Raw genomic sequence first — 16,271 nt, forward strand, 5'->3', positions numbered from 1 at the left:
GGGCGCTCCTGGGCTCGGCGCTCGGCCTGTGCCTGCCGGCTCGGGGTCTCGGCGCTCGGCCCGCGCGGGGCTTGTCCTGCGCAGCGCGGCGCGGCGCGGCGCTCTAGGCCCCGCGGGACTCGGGCGCGGCGTGTGAGGCGCGCGGCAGGATGGTGAAGCTCACGGCGGAGCTGATCGAGCAGGCGGCGCAGTACACGAACGCCGTGCGGGACCGGGAGCTGGATCTGCGCGGTGAGGCCCCGGCCTCGGAGCCGCGCGCCGGGGGCGAGGAGAGGCCTTGCTCGGAGACCGGCCCTGCCCCGGGCGGGGGTGGGGAGAGGTTCGGGGTGTGGGGGTTCCGCTCGGGCTGGGTGTGGGGAGGGGTTCAGGCCGGGGGTGTGGGTGTGGGGAGGGGTTCAGGCCGGGGGGTGTGGGTGTGGGGAGGGGTTTGGGCAGTGGGTATTTGTGGGGAGATGGAGGGGGGGCTCGGGCCGGTTGCACGCTCGGGGTGATATTTGCGCTTTCTAACCTGGGTTTTCGGCATTCCTTGTTGAACCTGCTGTTTCCACCATCTCACCCCCATATTGACTCCATCTTACCCTGGTCTGATGTCCCTCCCCCCGCCCCAGGGTACAAAATCCCCGTTATTGAGAACCTGGGCGCCACCTTGGACCAGTTCGATGCCATCGATTTCTCTGACAACGAGATCCGCAAGTTGGATGGGTTCCCTTTGCTGAAGAGGCTGAAAACATTACTAATGAATAACAACAGGATATGGTATGGGGCTGCAGCATGGGATAGCTTTGGGGTGGGTGTATGGAAGGAGTCCCGAGGTGCAGCCAGATTTCTGCACTGGCTTTTCCTTGTATCAGTGGTGCAGTTTACAAATGGCCAATGGTTATTTTAATGGAAGAACGCAGCATGTTGCAATATGGAGCAGCACTGTAGCCTGCTTCATTTTCAGCGTGCTTTACAGGTGCTAATCCTCATTACTCCTGGGTCAAGTCAATAAGTATTATCCTCATTTTATGGGCAAGAAAACGAAGACATGGAGTTTGTAATTTGCTCAAAGCCACAGATACTCAGTAGCTTTTGTTTACCATTCCTGTGCTCAGACCAGTGAAAAATGTAAATCATGCTCTGGAAGTTTGGGGCATTGGTAAGTGGGGCACAAAATGGATGTGATCGTAGGTAATTTACAGAATAAAAATCCAAACTGTTTTACTTGAAATGGGGTGAGTGATTCCAAAACCAGGTGAACCCTTGTACAAGTATTACATCTAAGGGTTAAAATGTATATGCATGTTTTTATTATTAAAATTTATTACCAACCGAAATCAGATATTTATTATTTTTTAAAATATTAATTTTAGTCGGATCGGTGAAGGACTTGAACAGGCCTTACCCAACCTTCAGGAGATCATTCTTACCAATAATAGCATTGTGGAGCTGGTAAGTTACTTATTAAAAAAAAATGGATCAAATCAGTTTGGATTATGCACATACCTCTACCCTGATATAACGTGACCCGATATAACACGAATTGGATATAACGTGGTAAAGCAGTGCTCTGGGGGCGGGGGCAGGGCTGTGCACTCTGGCGGATCAAAGCAAGTTCGATATAACGTGGCTTTCACCTATAATGCGGTAAGATTTTTTGGCTCCCAAGGACAGCGTTATATCAAGGTAGAGATGTATTTGTATATTATGTTGTTGTTGTTACATGGCTTTGTTGAAAGGTGAATAAAACTGCTTTAATGTATTAATCACAGATTATCTTTTCTCAAGAGGATAATTTTTGACATGAAGTGAAGCATAAGATGTTACTAATAGAAGGTTTTTCTAGGAAAGGTATAACACAGTAACATGTAAATAGAACTATTGGCATGCATAAAAGTTAAGTGTGTGTAAGATTGTTTATGGGACTGTGGCCTTCATTAGAATTAGTTTGAAGTTGGATATTGTGCTATTTATTACAAAAAGGTCAGATTTTTCTTTAATTTTCCAGTTTGATTAGGCTCATGCCTCTTTTACACTTTTCCATGTAAAATGGGCATGGAACTTTAAAGGAGAATAGGAAGCTTTCACAAGGGTCACTTCATTGCTTTGCAATTAAACAGCTCCAGGTCTAAACACACAGACTGAAAGAAGCAAAATCTTGTGAATTAAAAAAACCTCTAACGCTCATTATGTAAACTTTTTTTTTTTCATGGCTGTTCAGGAATCGTATGCAATATTTTTTCCTAGTTTTTATGTTAGCATTCACAAGCATGTAATGCAAACAGTTTTATTATATACTCTCTTAAGGCTAAATTTTGTCCTCAACTATTACACCTGTGCAGCTCCATTAGCATTGCACAGGTATAAATAAGGGCAGATTTTAGTCCTTGGTGTGGGACTAGAGGCAGATTTGAAGTCCTTGATGGCATGATTAGGCCTTGCCTACACACAAAGTTTTATTGGCAAAAGTTATGGCACTTTAATTAAAGTGCTTTAATTAAAACCACTGTTCCATGTCCACACTATGCTCCTTGTGTCGGCAGAGTGCATCAACACTAGCAGCTCTCGCATCCATACAGAGAGCAGTGCAATGTGGTGGCTGCAGGGTGCTATGGGAAGGGTTTGAAATGCCTCCATGGGGCAGGTTTCTCAATCCCATTGTTCCATGGGTATCCTAGTAGATTGTCAGCCCAACTGAAGTGGGTGCGGGGGGAGTGGTGTGTCTGGGGTGGAGAAGACAGCAGGCTGACCGACCTATCCTAAGGCAAGGAGAGGGGAACACCCCCCCTCGTTAGCCCCTGGCTCTGCTCCTCACAGCAGTTTCTCCCAAAGAAGCCCACTCTGCCTGCCTATGGTTTTGTGATTCCCTCCAAGTTCTCCCACAGCCTCCTCAGCTGCAGGGCCAGCATCCTGAGCAGCTCTGTGAACTGAGGAATGTCAAAGCAGCATGGCAGTCTGTCCCCGCAGCAGCGGTCTGCCTGCCACTGTTACTAGTGCAGAACAGAAGCATTCCAAGTTAATGACACAGAGCAGCACAGCTCAGATGGCAGATACTTCCCCGAGCTTTGAAAGGGGAGGAGCGCATGCTGCAGGGCAGCAAAGATCAAAACTGTCATGGCAGGCATTGTGGGATACTGGTGGAAGCCAGTTATGTGGACAAAACAAACAACAGTGTCTACATTGATGCTTTGTCGCTTTAACTTTGTCGCAAAAAGCTTTGCCTCTCATTGTGGTGGTTTTATTTTGTCGGAAAAACAGAGTTTTGCTGCCAAAAGTAGCTTTGTAGTGTGTAACCACCCTTGTTTTGTCGGCAAAAGGCAGTTTTTTGCCCACAAAACTTTGTAGTGTAGACAAAGTCTTATCTGCTTAAGCCAGTGGTTCTCAAAACTTTTTTTTTTTTACTGATGACCCCTTTCACATAGCAAGCCTCTGAGTGTGACCTCCCCCAACCCCCACCCCAATAAATTAAAGACACTTTTAAATATATTTAACACTATTATAAATGCTGGAGGCAAAGCGGGGTTTAAGGTGGAGGCAAAGCGGGGTTTAAGGTGGAGGCTGACAGCTCGCGACCCCCCATTTAATAACCTCATGACCCCCCGAGGTGTCCTGACCCCCAGTTTGAGAACCCCTGGCTTAAGCCTTATCTCCATGTGCTGTTTATAGCCTAAGACAAAAACTTGTTTTACCTCTTCTTTCTCCCCCTGCCCCCCTTATTTTGAAGGTATTTTATCCTAATGATATTCAGAACATTTAAGAACAATTGTTTCTTGAATGAAGGTTTATGCGCCATGAGTACTTGAGATATTGTTAAGTACTTTGTTTACATTTCTAGAAAAATATTTACAGGTCATTGTAAAAAATTACACTTTCATATGGCCAAATTTAAAAAAATAGTTTGAAATGAACGTGATCTTTTATCCTTTTTTATAGTCTGATATCCTTTACAGTAGCCCCATACTACCAACCATTTTTACTTACCTGCTATTTATGAGAGTGTTTGGAGACGCTAGAGGCTAATGATCTTTCATTACAAGTTTTGGACTCCTGTTAAGTTAGAACATAAGAGTGGCCATACTGGGTCAGACCAAAGGTCCATCCAGCCCAGTATTCTGTCTTCCAACAGTGGCCAATGCCAGGGGCTTCAGAGGGAATGAACAGGGTAATCATGAAGTGATCCATCCCCTGTGGCCCAGTCCCATCTTCTGGTAAACAGAGGCATGGGACACCACCCCTGCCCATCCTGGCTAATAGCCATTGATAGACCTATCCTCCATGAATTCATCTAGTTCTTTTTTTAACCCTATTATAGTCTGTTTTAAGATTACTTATTGTGTTCCCATTATTTAGGGTGAACTGGATCCTTTGGCAACGATTAAATCACTGACTTACCTGAGGTACGGAATCTTAATATGTATGAACAGATCTTTTTAATGTACAGCTATACTTACTTTTAAAAAAATCTTTCATATTATCTTACCCTTACTATTAGCCACTGGCTTAGTTCTTTGTTTTGAAACGGCTGGTTTTTCCATTGGACCAGGCATGTGTTTTAAATAATGAATCAATAAACAAAATGCCCATTAGTCTACAAAAAATACATAGTTTTTAATAAGTGAAATTCTTCAGTTGCCACCAAATCTGTCAAAGGAAATAGGAATTAGCCACTATGTTTACATTAAGTGCTGTGTAAGCATACAACCATCTCTATTGTATATTTTTACCTTCTCAGAATTAGATTGAGATCTATTGTTGCAAAACACTCTAGATTAAATCTAAATCACATGCTGTTCAGGAGAGGGCATTGCATCAAGCCAGGAGTTCAGTAAGAGATCATGATCCAGAATCAGGGGGAAAAAATGGAAGAGTTCAGATTTTTGTTTATTCTAGATATGTGATCGATTACAGTTGTTCGTGTTTTCATTTTGAGAAGTGTTTGAACTTCTGTGCTAAAATCTTCTATAGTAAAATTCACTAAACTGGTAAACTAGACTCTAAGAACAAACTTTCACTCTTTCATAGAGATCAAGAGCAGTGTTACTGCGTTTATTTAGTGTGCAGTCTTAAAGTTTAGCATTAAACTTCTTTAAAAGAAGCAGTCTCTTGTATTCAGAATTTCTTTAAAATCTTTCTTTACTTCATAGTATTTTAAGGAACCCTGTAACAAATAAGAAGCATTACAGATTGTATGTAATCCATAAAGTTCCACAAATCAGAGTGTTGGATTTCCAGAAAGTGAAACTAAAAGTAAGTGGCATTTTTCCTACCCTCTGTGTAATTAGGATCTTTGAGTTAGACATTTGTTCTTGTTTTATTTGATTGAAAATGTAATGGTGTTGCAATTTGTGCCCTCCCCCGACCCACCAATGTTTGTAAGCTACCTTTACATCAATACTGGTGTCTAATGAAATACATACTTTGGGGCAGCTTTTACTTCACCAGTTCATCGTTTCAGTAGCTTAATTCAATCGCTTAAACCACCAGTGTTTAAGTACGGTTTGGATCTTCTCTGTCCTTGTTAGTGTTCTGAGTACAGCAACAGATCTTTAGTGAAAGAAATAGGAAATCCTCACACAAACCTCTCCTTCATCTGAGGACGGAAAGGTGGGGAAGAACTTCCTCTGGGAAGTGTTTGATACTGCCATACTCCGAGTTTAAGCCTTTTAACTTATTGTCAAAGTGCTTCTAAATCTAGTGTTGAGACACCAGTCCTCGCTGATCCAAGAAGTCTTCAGCCTATTTATTTTCAAGGAAAGAAGCTATGCAAAATGCACATGATGTTCCTATTGAAATTAACTTTGTGTGTGTGTGTGATATCGCTGTAGGAGCGTCAGGAGGCAGAGAAAATGTTCAAGGGCAAACGGGGTGCACAGCTTGCAAAGGATATTGCCAAGAGAACAAAAACGTAAGATAAAGAGAACCAATTTAAACTGGCATTTGCCTTCAGAAACACCACCTGGGTTTCCCAGTGCAGCAGCAGAGAGTAAATTGAAATGCCACTTGTTAACAGGATGTCTTAATATCTCTGGTAGTGTCGCCAGATATGCTGGCGCCAAACATCCTAGTCTTGGATGGTGGTGAATACCATTGCTCAGAAACACTTTTTTTTAAAGGTGACTTCTCATTACAGTCTATGGAACAGAACTAAACTGTTCAGCAACATCCAAGTTAATGGCTTAAATCCAATGCATAATCTTCTTAATGCAGAAGGCCTGCTTCTCTTCATGAGCAGATAACAGGGTGGGAGGTGGGGAAGCTGACCTGCTGGTGTTTCTGAAGGAGGCAGTTCTTCATTGTATCAGTTTGTTAACAAAGATAAGATACTACACTTGATTGAATGCAATACTTCCAAAGTTTTAACTTTTGGAAGTTAGAGAAGCAGATGTCATTCATAGGGATGCTAATAATATGCCTTTATTTTTCTTTCAAGTTTCAATCCAGGTGCTGGCTTACCAACTGACAAAAAGAAAGCTGGGCCCTCCACAGGAGATGTTGAAGCAATTAAGGTAAAATTTTTGGGACATGGTGTACAGGGAAAAGCGAAGTAGGGAAACTGCCCAGGATCAGAAATGTAGTGATGTTAGGTGCCCTCCTTACTGGTAACTGCTTACTCATAACTTTCCAAAGTAACAAAGGAAAAATGTGTTTTGTTCACTTATATAATGTATCTTTTGTTTTGGGTTTCTTGTTGCAGAAATCTGTGACGTTTTATTGGACTTCCTTCTTTGTGTCCTTTTCTTGATCTTAGTGACATCTTGTTCTGAGTTTAGATATGACCACAGAGTAAGCCAACATACTGTAGCTCTCTCTAGAGTACAATTTTAGTTGACTGTTCTTGAAGCAGATGTTTTTTACATATTAATTGCAGCAGCTTGTTAACATGTTGAATGAGTATTGATCAGCTTGTTGGTCTTCCCCTTTTAGAATGCCATAGCAAATGCTACAACTTTGGCTGAAGTAGAGAGACTCAAGGGTTTGTTGCAGTCTGGTCAGATACCCGGCAGAGAACGAAAAACAGGTAATTGTATACTTTTTTTGTTACTTTTCTGTTTGTCACAGAGTGATTCAGTAATATAAACAGCATGAATCAAAAGCATAACTTTTTAAAACTTTGCCTGGAACTTGATATGATCTCAGTCAGTGGGTTGAGGTGGATCGGTTATGTAGTTGGAGATGGGTTTAAAAAAGAATTGGTGTCATCAATCAGTCTGATTCTATTTCTAAAAGGTTGTAACAAGGGGGTGGATATATCATGCTGCATAAATCAAGAAAGATGAACTTTTAGACACGATGAAAGGATGCAGGAATATTAATCCTGTTTTAGATGTAACACTTGTGAAGTATAGTTGAATTTGATTAAAATCATTTGTGCAAAATTTGATAACCTCAAATACAGAAGCTTAATTTTCTGGGTCAGTTTGCTGACCATAAAGATACCAGGTAATCTGACCTTTTTAGACAGTGGAAGGCAAACTGAGGAGTTTCTCAGTGGGAATAAAGCAATCTGCATATCAGATTAGGCAGTGACAAGGTCAGATGTTACCATGGGTATAACTTAAAACTGTGCCGTAAAATAATTGAATCAATAACTGTAGGTGAATGTGAGAATCTTCAAATCATATACCCTATCTGAAAAGTGGGGATAAAGAGATTTGTGTCTGTAAAGTCTTAACAGGTATTAAATAGCTCTGATGTATCCATTTTATAGGACCCACAGAGGAAGTTGAAGAGGAGATGGAAGAAGATACAGTTCCCAATGGGTCTTAAATCGTATCTTCAGGTGGTCTGAAGAATGTGTAGTATTGTATCATTGTCTATGAATACATTTCCACGTTGACATAGTGTTAAGTTAATAACATTACCCTTTTTACAAAATGTATTTTTGTTAGCTGGGGCTTTTTAGAAGTCCTATTGGTGTGTTTGAAATTTCCATTGTAAATTTTATACTGTACATGAAGTCCAATAAAACACCATTTTCTTTCTCTGCAGGTGTTATTGTGACAAGTTATATTCTGTGGGCCTAAAATGGATTTAATATCCTCCTCTTACTTATGTTTCTTCAAGATGCTTTCTCTTTCCACAGTTGCCTCTTTTTTAACTCACTCTTGATATTTAGTTACTGGTGAAGTCTTTGTATGATTTAAACTGTCAGTTATTCAAATATGAATATAAATATTGACAGTGCTATACACAACTACGGGGAAAGCAAAAAATGACACAAATAAAACTGCCCATGGTCTATATTTGGTTAGCTAAAATGTAATTACCAAAGTTTGAATTTAGTCAGTGGGCTAACCCTTATTTTCTTTAGAAAATATGAGGAGTCCTTGTGGTACCTTAATACATTTGTCTCCAAGGTGCCACAAGGACTCCTCATCGTTTTTGCTGATACAGACTAACACGGCTACCACTCTGAAACCTAACAACAACAAAAGTTATACATCTGTTAACTAGGGCCAAGACCTCAGTTTTGTGTTATCCAAAGATCACAGTACCAGCAGTCATTGGTTCGTTAATTCAGCAGTCATCCTTCTCATCAGCACTCATGCAACTTGGTATTGTGAAGCTGTCTCCCATCTACAAAATGACCCTAGGAGATCTGTGTAACTTCTATTAGCATAATTGCAGTATGTATAAAATCACGCATTGCAAAAACACTGCAATGTAGAGCTCCTAAACCTCTTGCACCACAATGCCTTTTCAGTCACCATGCTTGAAGCATGCCTTTAAAAGGTCTGAGTCAGCTAGCCTCCTAAAGAGTTGTATGCTGAGTGATCCGGCATGCTTATGCAGCAACACTCATGGTTGCAGGCTCTTCCCCTTGCAAGCCAAAACAATGAAGCAGTAGACTGTCTGCCTGCCTGGGTGTAATGAACTAATGCCATCAAAAAGGAAAAACAGGACAGATGTGCCTTGGAGCAGCCTGATTAGGGGCAGGGGGGGTGGGGGCCTAGGTAAGAGCGAGCATGTACCAGTGATGCATAAAGTTGTTAAAAACTCTGATCATCTGCTATTGGGAGCTCTGTTGAAGGACAAGCAGTAGTGAGTCCTAAAATGACATGCAGCCGTACAGAAGAGCAGCTGGGGAGCGGACCCGGGAAGCTAGGATGAATGTAGGCAGAGAGTATCTAGAAGCCGCAACTGGAGAACCTATCTGGGAAATGAACAGCAGTCAGCTGTCTGAGAAGATTGGCATCCTGCAGCCGGCAGGAGAGCTAAGAGATGAAGAGTAGGGACACTTGTTCTTAAAAGCTGATGCTAGTGTGAAGGAGGCTTGAAGTGAGGGGTAGGTGTGACCAGTGCCAAATCATGGCTGTCTCAGGCAGCAGCAGGGGTGTAAAAGACAAGGGCTGGCAGCTTATGCAGCAGGGGATGCACTGGCAAGTGTAGAGAGAGGAATAAATGCTGAGTTCTTCCAGGCCAGTAACAGCTATTCCTGCAAATCCCAGGGTGTAGGCAGGGAGCTAGTCACAGGGAGGCAGGATCTCCCCAAGCCCAGGACTTGGCCATGTCTCAGAGACAGAGTCTTGGGGCCCGTGGGGGCCTCCACCCACTGCAGCCCCCGTGGCAGCTGCACCCATCACTCATTCGCAGGGGCAGTACAGGGAACCTCAGTAGTGATAGGCCCGGGCTCCTCAGACTGAGCACCTCTTCCCTTTGATTGGTCTAGGGATACCAAGCAGCGGAGCGAGGGTATCTTATCATTGGGCTGAGCGTCTGACACCGCCTGCTGATTGGTTTCAGTTTTGGTCTCCTCCCCCCCATCGCTTGATTGGCCGCAGCTTCGATGCCTCTTCTTTTGATTGGTCTCTGCCTCGTCTCTTTACTGACGTCCGCCCCCTGATCGGTCCTGTCCCGCGATTGGCCGTCGTCACCATCAGGGCTGTTTTCTGATTGGGCGAGCCTCCCCCGGCCCGGGCGACGTGTCGCCGCGTCCCGCTCCCGGAGGTGGCGATCCGCCGGGCTGGCTGAGGGAACCCGGCTCGCTGCGAGGGGAGGCCGCGTCCGCCGGGATGGAGCTGGGCGGGGAGGCGCCGGATCTCGGCAGGCCCCCGCTGGAGGAGGAGGCGGTCCAGGCCCTGCGGCAGTCGGGTGCGGGGCCGGGCTCGGGGGGTAACGCCCGCCCCGAGGGGGCCGGGTCGGTGGTGAGGGGACTGGGAGCAGCCCCCCCTGGCCCGGGGGGGGGGGGCGAGCGGTGACAGGCCCCAGAGGCGTGTGCGGGGATGCGCCCCCGGCAGCGGGTGGGAATCCAGCCCCCGCCTTGACGCGCCCGTCTCCCCTCTCTCTCCCCCCGCAGTGGGCTCGCTGCTGGCCAGCTACGGCTGGTACCTGCTCCTCGCCTGCGTCGCCGGCTACCTGCTCCTTCAGAAGTTGGCTGAGAAGACGCGAGCCCAGAGGAGGGACCGAGCCCACGCAGCCGGGGCGCCGCCGGGTTTGTAACTCTCCCTGGGCTCGGGGGTGGCGCGGTCGCTTGGCCTGGCCGCCTGCCGCTGTTGAGGCCCTTGACGGTGGGTCCGTGGGCGCCCTAGCTCGGAAGGCTTCCCACAGTCACGGTTATTGGTGGGCTCTCAGACGTGGGCAGAGCCGCGTTAAACACCAATGTGGGGCAGCCTTCCTGCTCTAAGGGTCTTATGAGCTCACACCGAGGTGAGACCCAGGGCAGCTTTTCCGGCCCCAAAGGGGCAGAGCCCCTCCCTTGGCGAGGAGGTCAGTGGGGGAAGGCTTAGTGAAAGATCTGGCTTTGAAGACTGCAGAGGCTTTGCCAAAGATGGAGGGTGGCCTGAAAGGAGAAGGAAGAAATAAAGGAAGCAGTGAGGAGAGGTGCTGCAGGATAGCATAGAGTCCGGGGACAGTGGGTCTTGACTATGATCTTGAAAGCGACACGTTCTGTATAGTGACGTATATGATACTGTGGTGCCCAAATACTTCAGGGTTCATCACCATGGAAGTTGAGCACCTTATAGAATTGCCAGAGAAACTGCAAGATGTTTGATATGCTTTGCAAACCCTCCTGACTAGTATTTGCCAGTCACTTCCTTCTTCATATTATCCCTTAGCACCACCCACTTCATCAGTAATATGTGTGCGTAGTTGCCTACTGTGTATGCTATCTTATCTCTTGAATCGTGGCTCTAGGTTGTAAATTGTATGCTGTCCAGGCTTTGTTTCAGTTGGATTTGAGCTGCTGTAAAGCATGAGGTACACTTCTGGTGCTCTGTAAAGAATAATTGTCTGGTACTGACTCAGACTGGCACCATGGAGCCTATTAAACCACCTATTGCCTTCCCGTTGCATGCTGGCTTTCTTTCATAGGGATAACTGGATGTCACTTTGCAATGAAACTATACAGGAATCTTTTTTCTAAAAAATTATATTCCATTGTTGCAGGCTGCAATGGAAATACTAAGTCACAGGAAAAAAATTGACATGCAAAAAATCCAGTATTTTACACAACTACTGCTGAAACTTCTCTATCCAAACAATTGTTTATTCATGATTTAATACATATTAATATACAACTCACACATATAAAATGTTAATACTGGCACATTTTATAAGTAAAAAATGCTGAGTGAAATATCTGAGGGGTTTTTGGGTGTGTGTGTGTGGGCGGGGGGTGTTTAACAAAAGGCAGCAGGGAGAGAGGTGGATACAATAGGTGGCCTGTCTCAGGCTGTCTGCTTTCTCCTTGGAGAGGAGGGTGTATAATATCTTTATAAATCATGTCTGTTGATAGAGTGTGTTGGATCTTCCACTTTATTGTTGTGATGAGACAAGCAGGAGCAATTGGAGAAGGAATGGGAGGGAGTCTGGACTGGTTTGTTAATTATTCTTAATAGAAAAAGTTCTGTATGTAAATGAAAGTGGATTCTGTGCAGGAGTATGGGTAATTCTTACCAACCAGTTTCAAACACTAGAATGGCAACTTTAAATTGTCAGTGGGTGGGTTAACTTTAATGGGTTAATGATCATTCCAAAAATTCTAAATGTGATCAGCAGTTGGATCAGTATATAAGTTATTAGAAAAGATTAGTTAGAAAGTAAGCTTCAGCTACAGTTTCTTCCAGAGCCGCTATAAAGCTGTATGGTTACACTTTTGTATCAAGATTCTTTGAAGATGATTGTTTTGTCAACTTTTTTCCGTGATCTTATAGAACCTGATGTGGTGGTGAGACGGGAGGAAGCTCTGGCAGCAGCTCGCTTCAGGATGCAAGAGCAGTTGAATGAACAAGCTGAAAAATTCAAAGAAAAGCAAAGACAGGTAATGTGAGGGCCAGGAGGACATGTATTTAGTTTCTTAATTTGCAGTCCAGTATGTATGTATTTATTTTTGGTACAGAGTAGGTTTGTACCTGACCAAATTGTAGAAGATCTGCGAACTCCTGGATTTCTTCCATATTCTGTTTGGAAGATTACCCACGGCTTAAGGGTCAAATGGTGAAGAATGACGATGTATTCCATTTCTATTACTTCAGAGACTTTTGGCATAAGGAGAACAGTTGTCTTAAGCCCAAATGCCAAAGTGCTTGGTTGAGTTGAAGCTTTGATGATCTTGATCAGTCAAAATGCATAGATCTTGCTAATATGCAGGAAATGAATTCATGCTGGACTATTTCCACTATTTGTTCTACTCCTTCCTGAAGTAACTGACCTAGTTAACACTTTTTTCTATGCTAAAATGGCAGCACTTTAGCTATTGGCTTTTTGGGGATTGTTCCAGTTAATTATACAGTCAAACAGTGTTACAAATTCTTCTCCCCCTCCCCCCTACAGCTTGAAGAAGAGAAGAGAAGGCAAAAGGTAGCCGTGTGGGAAAGCATGCAAGAAGGAAAAAGCTATAGAGGAAATCTGAAACGGAACCAGGTAACTTTACTCCTTAAACGTCACATGTTGCAGCAAATATCTTTACTTAGATAACTAGCTGAAAACGACAAGTTGACAAGCTCTAAATAATTTTCATTTGTCTGAACAGCAAGAAATAGAATCCGCTGCTTCTGCCTCGTCAACAGTCCCGAAGCCTAAACCTAACAAAAAGCCTTTGCGAGGAGGTAGTAAGTATGAAACCTGGGTGTCTGTCAGTTATGGAAAATGAAATACTTATTCAGCTATCTAGATGGTTATTTTGTACATGGGTGATTTGTCTCTCTTTGTTGAGACATGGGGTAAGCTTTGATTCTCTATACAGAACATGTCTGGTTAGAGGAGTCTTCTGTTTGAGCACAGTAGTCAATACAAAGTCAGTTGAACTTTTGTAGCCACGTTGTAAATTTTATGGGGAAAAATCTCTGGGCCTTTCGTATGTTTCTGTGTGGAGAAACCTGACAGTATTATAGCCCTTTGAGAAAACTTTTTATAGCATGACTGTCTCCTGATCTCAGAAAATATAGATTCTTATTAACTTCTTTTTTTTATTAGAGTTAATAAAAGGAGCCACAGCCTGCCTTCTGGTCTTTGTGTGTGCGTCTCCTAGCACTATTTTTATATACACTGGACCCTCGCTAGAACATGTGTCTATATATAATGCGAATTCACACATAATGTGGTCATAGCCATTGATCTCAAATTTAATTATTTTAATTGCAGTTCATTTTAACGCGGTCCCTGCTATAACATGGTCCTGTGCATGAATCCCAAATCCTGCGTTCTAGCCAGGGTCTGATGTACTTCTCTTCTGTGTTTTTGTTTTATTTTATGCAAATGTAAGTGTAATTTTAGTTTAAGTCAGCATTTCATTTGCCTGACTGATCAGATGCCACAGTGATTGAGCCATGATATCACTACTATAGATAAAAGCCACACAGTCTGACCCCCCCACACACACACCCATATACAATGCACCTACTTTCCCTAATAATAATAATAATAGCGTAATTTGGGACCAATATGCTAATTGGTATTGCCATTAGTGATTGTCCAGATGATTCTACCAATGACTGTACCAAAGCAGAAGGATACACCTTGAGAGTACAGCAGTGAATAAGTTACAATAGCCGCACAAAGAACTTTGTCACAACTTTAATATGTTTAGTCAATAGTTCATTTTACTATTGAGTTGAAAATCCTACTTAATGGGAGATTGACTGCCATCAATGCCAAACACGTTGTATGTTGCTTATCATCAGCATACTCTAGTAGTCTGTTACCGTGGAACGCCTGGCATTGAAACTGTTCTGAACAGGAAATGAGAGAACAACAACGAATGGGCTGTAGCTAAGCTAAGAAATTTCATACCATCAGTTGGCTCCTTCAGTCATTTCCCTATTGCCACCTGTTCTAGCTTCATCCCAGGCAAAATCCATGCTGAAATGACAGAGTATGGACTTAGATGGCTATATTCTGTGCATGAGGTAAACGAGGGTCAGCTGAAGAATCCTGCAGGCTCTTCTAGTTGCTGAATAAAATTCTGCAAACAGAACTTTATCTTGTTCGCTGGACAACTAAACTTCTGTAATGCTGGGGAAAGTAGTGGAGGTTTGAACGGAATAGGCTGATATTGAAAACTGCTCAGTCAGTGTAGCAGAGAGGAGTAATCTGTCTGCTGATCGTGTATAGACAAAATAATTAGACAAGAGAAATTTGCAAGCCTGTATTTTTCCCAAGAGTACCCTTGTAAAAGGTAACTGAATCTGGTAGTGAAGACCTCAGGAGAGCCAACTAAAACTCAGTGTCTATGTCTGGTTTATCTTATGAAACGGGAAAAGTAAATATAAAAACAAAATTGTGGAGCCCATGGGGATGAGGCATGCCCTTCTCTAACACCAGGAGCAATGCCACTTCTTTGCTTCTCTCAGAAGTTTACTTTACTTTAAAGAGGTTACAGAGTTTAACCTCACGGCAAAAAAACCCGAAGCTTAATGCTCTGCAATAATGAAGGAGCAGGGCTACGTCTGTGATGCAGACTTCGTTATGTATAGTGTTATCACCGCAAACTACACATCTCACTTGTGCATTTTGGAAGCCCTGTGAGTCTTCTATCACTTAATTTCTCTATTGGAGTGGGCCAGACTTGTGAAATATGAATGCTGTATTGTGATGTGTAACCTCTTAACATCGCCAAACTTCAGTTACTGATGACCTGGACTGTTGGATTGTGTTACAAAATAAATCCCCTCTAGACTGGGGTTCACCTCTAACTCTCAATTGTCCATGATTTTACTATCCCTCCTCTGTCGTTGCAGGTTATAATCCTTTGTCTGGAGAAGGCGGTGGAACCTGTGCTTGGAGACCAGGTCGCAGAGGCGGCCCATCTTCAACTGGATGAGGCTAACCTTACTGGTGTCTAACGACACTAGCAGGTCTAATCTGACCCACTATTCAACTGCCTGCAGCTTGCATGTCACAGTGACTCTTTGGGGGCTTGGTTTAGTTCAGGTGTAGACTTAGAAACAAATGTCCATGACGCACAGATTTTAATGTGACAGCTAGAAGCCCTGACAGACTATCACACACAGGAAAATGGTTTATCCTTTTTTAACAGACTGAAGATTATACGGGGAGCAGAATGTCAATCAACAGTTCTCTTTCGCTTTATCTAGAGAAACATGGTCTGTGGCTAAAGCACGTGACTCAGTCATGAAGTCTGGCTTCTATGCCTGGCTGTTCAGCAGACTGCCTTTGTGACCCAAGGCAAGTTCCTTAATGGTCTGTGCCTCAGTTTACCCCCCTGTAAAATAGGGATGTAGACCTTCCTCACGGGGGGTGCTGTGGGACTTAATTCATTAATGTCATAAAGTACTTTGAGATCTTTGGCCAGAAGGTGCTGTAAGAGACCAAAGTACTATCACTTGTATGGGTAAATCTTAATTTTACAAAACTCTTAGTGGGCACCTACATCTCCAGAAGAACTGGAGTTTCAAAAACCCTGGGTGAGATACAATAACCTACTATTGTAGTGGGGAGCACAAAGGCATGTGGGTGACAGAGACTTGTAAGGATAGGATTTGCCTCTGATATTTCCATTCCTGGGGGCACCTCAAAAAGTCTGACTTCATGTTTCTGCTGGTTACTAAGTGCTGAATCTTTCAGTGGGCGACTTGGAGCATGGCTCTAAGGGCTCAGGTGTCATGGGTTTAGTACCAATTCCAATGATCATAGATGAGTCTCTGTGACAAGCTGCATTGAATGATGTTGTCCTTATAAATGGTAAACAAACCAGTGAGGATCACTGATACTAGACAGTAGATGGGGGGTTCTTGCAATATCTTTTTTTTATTTCAACTATTTTTATTAAAACAAAACACTGTAAATATTGAATATCATTGGAAATAAATTGTAAACTTAGTATTTGCAAT

General features: G+C 43.4%; 2 protein-coding genes across 3 annotated transcripts; both read left to right on the plus strand.

Moving 5' to 3' along the window:
• Positions 1-47: 47 nt before the first annotated feature.
• Positions 48-7,963, plus strand: SNRPA1 (small nuclear ribonucleoprotein polypeptide A'). The gene is made up of 9 exons (XM_039490953.1): positions 48-231; positions 609-756; positions 1,353-1,431; positions 4,330-4,376; positions 5,124-5,226; positions 5,805-5,884; positions 6,410-6,485; positions 6,904-6,997; positions 7,688-7,963. The coding sequence occupies exons 1-9, from the start codon at positions 150-152 to the stop codon at positions 7,744-7,746; spliced, it is 768 nt and encodes a 255-aa protein (XP_039346887.1). The 5' UTR covers positions 48-149; the 3' UTR covers positions 7,747-7,963.
• Positions 7,964-9,909: 1,946 nt separating this feature from the next.
• On the plus strand, positions 9,910-16,261 carry SELENOS (selenoprotein S). 2 transcript variants are annotated; one of them, XM_039493276.1, is made up of 6 exons: positions 9,910-10,071; positions 10,277-10,411; positions 12,135-12,241; positions 12,754-12,843; positions 12,953-13,031; positions 15,159-16,261. In XM_039493276.1, exons 1-6 carry the CDS (start codon positions 9,993-9,995, stop codon positions 15,239-15,241), a joined length of 573 nt encoding a protein of 190 aa, XP_039349210.1. In that variant the 5' UTR covers positions 9,910-9,992; the 3' UTR covers positions 15,242-16,261. The 2 variants fall into 2 exon arrangements, with proteins under 2 accessions (XP_039349210.1, XP_039349211.1); XM_039493277.1 differs by having other exon boundaries at positions 12,953-13,028.
• Positions 16,262-16,271: the final 10 nt, after the last annotated feature.

This window comes from Mauremys reevesii, linkage group 10, assembly GCF_016161935.1.
Source record: "Mauremys reevesii isolate NIE-2019 linkage group 10, ASM1616193v1, whole genome shotgun sequence".
NCBI lineage: Eukaryota > Metazoa > Chordata > Testudines > Geoemydidae > Mauremys > Mauremys reevesii.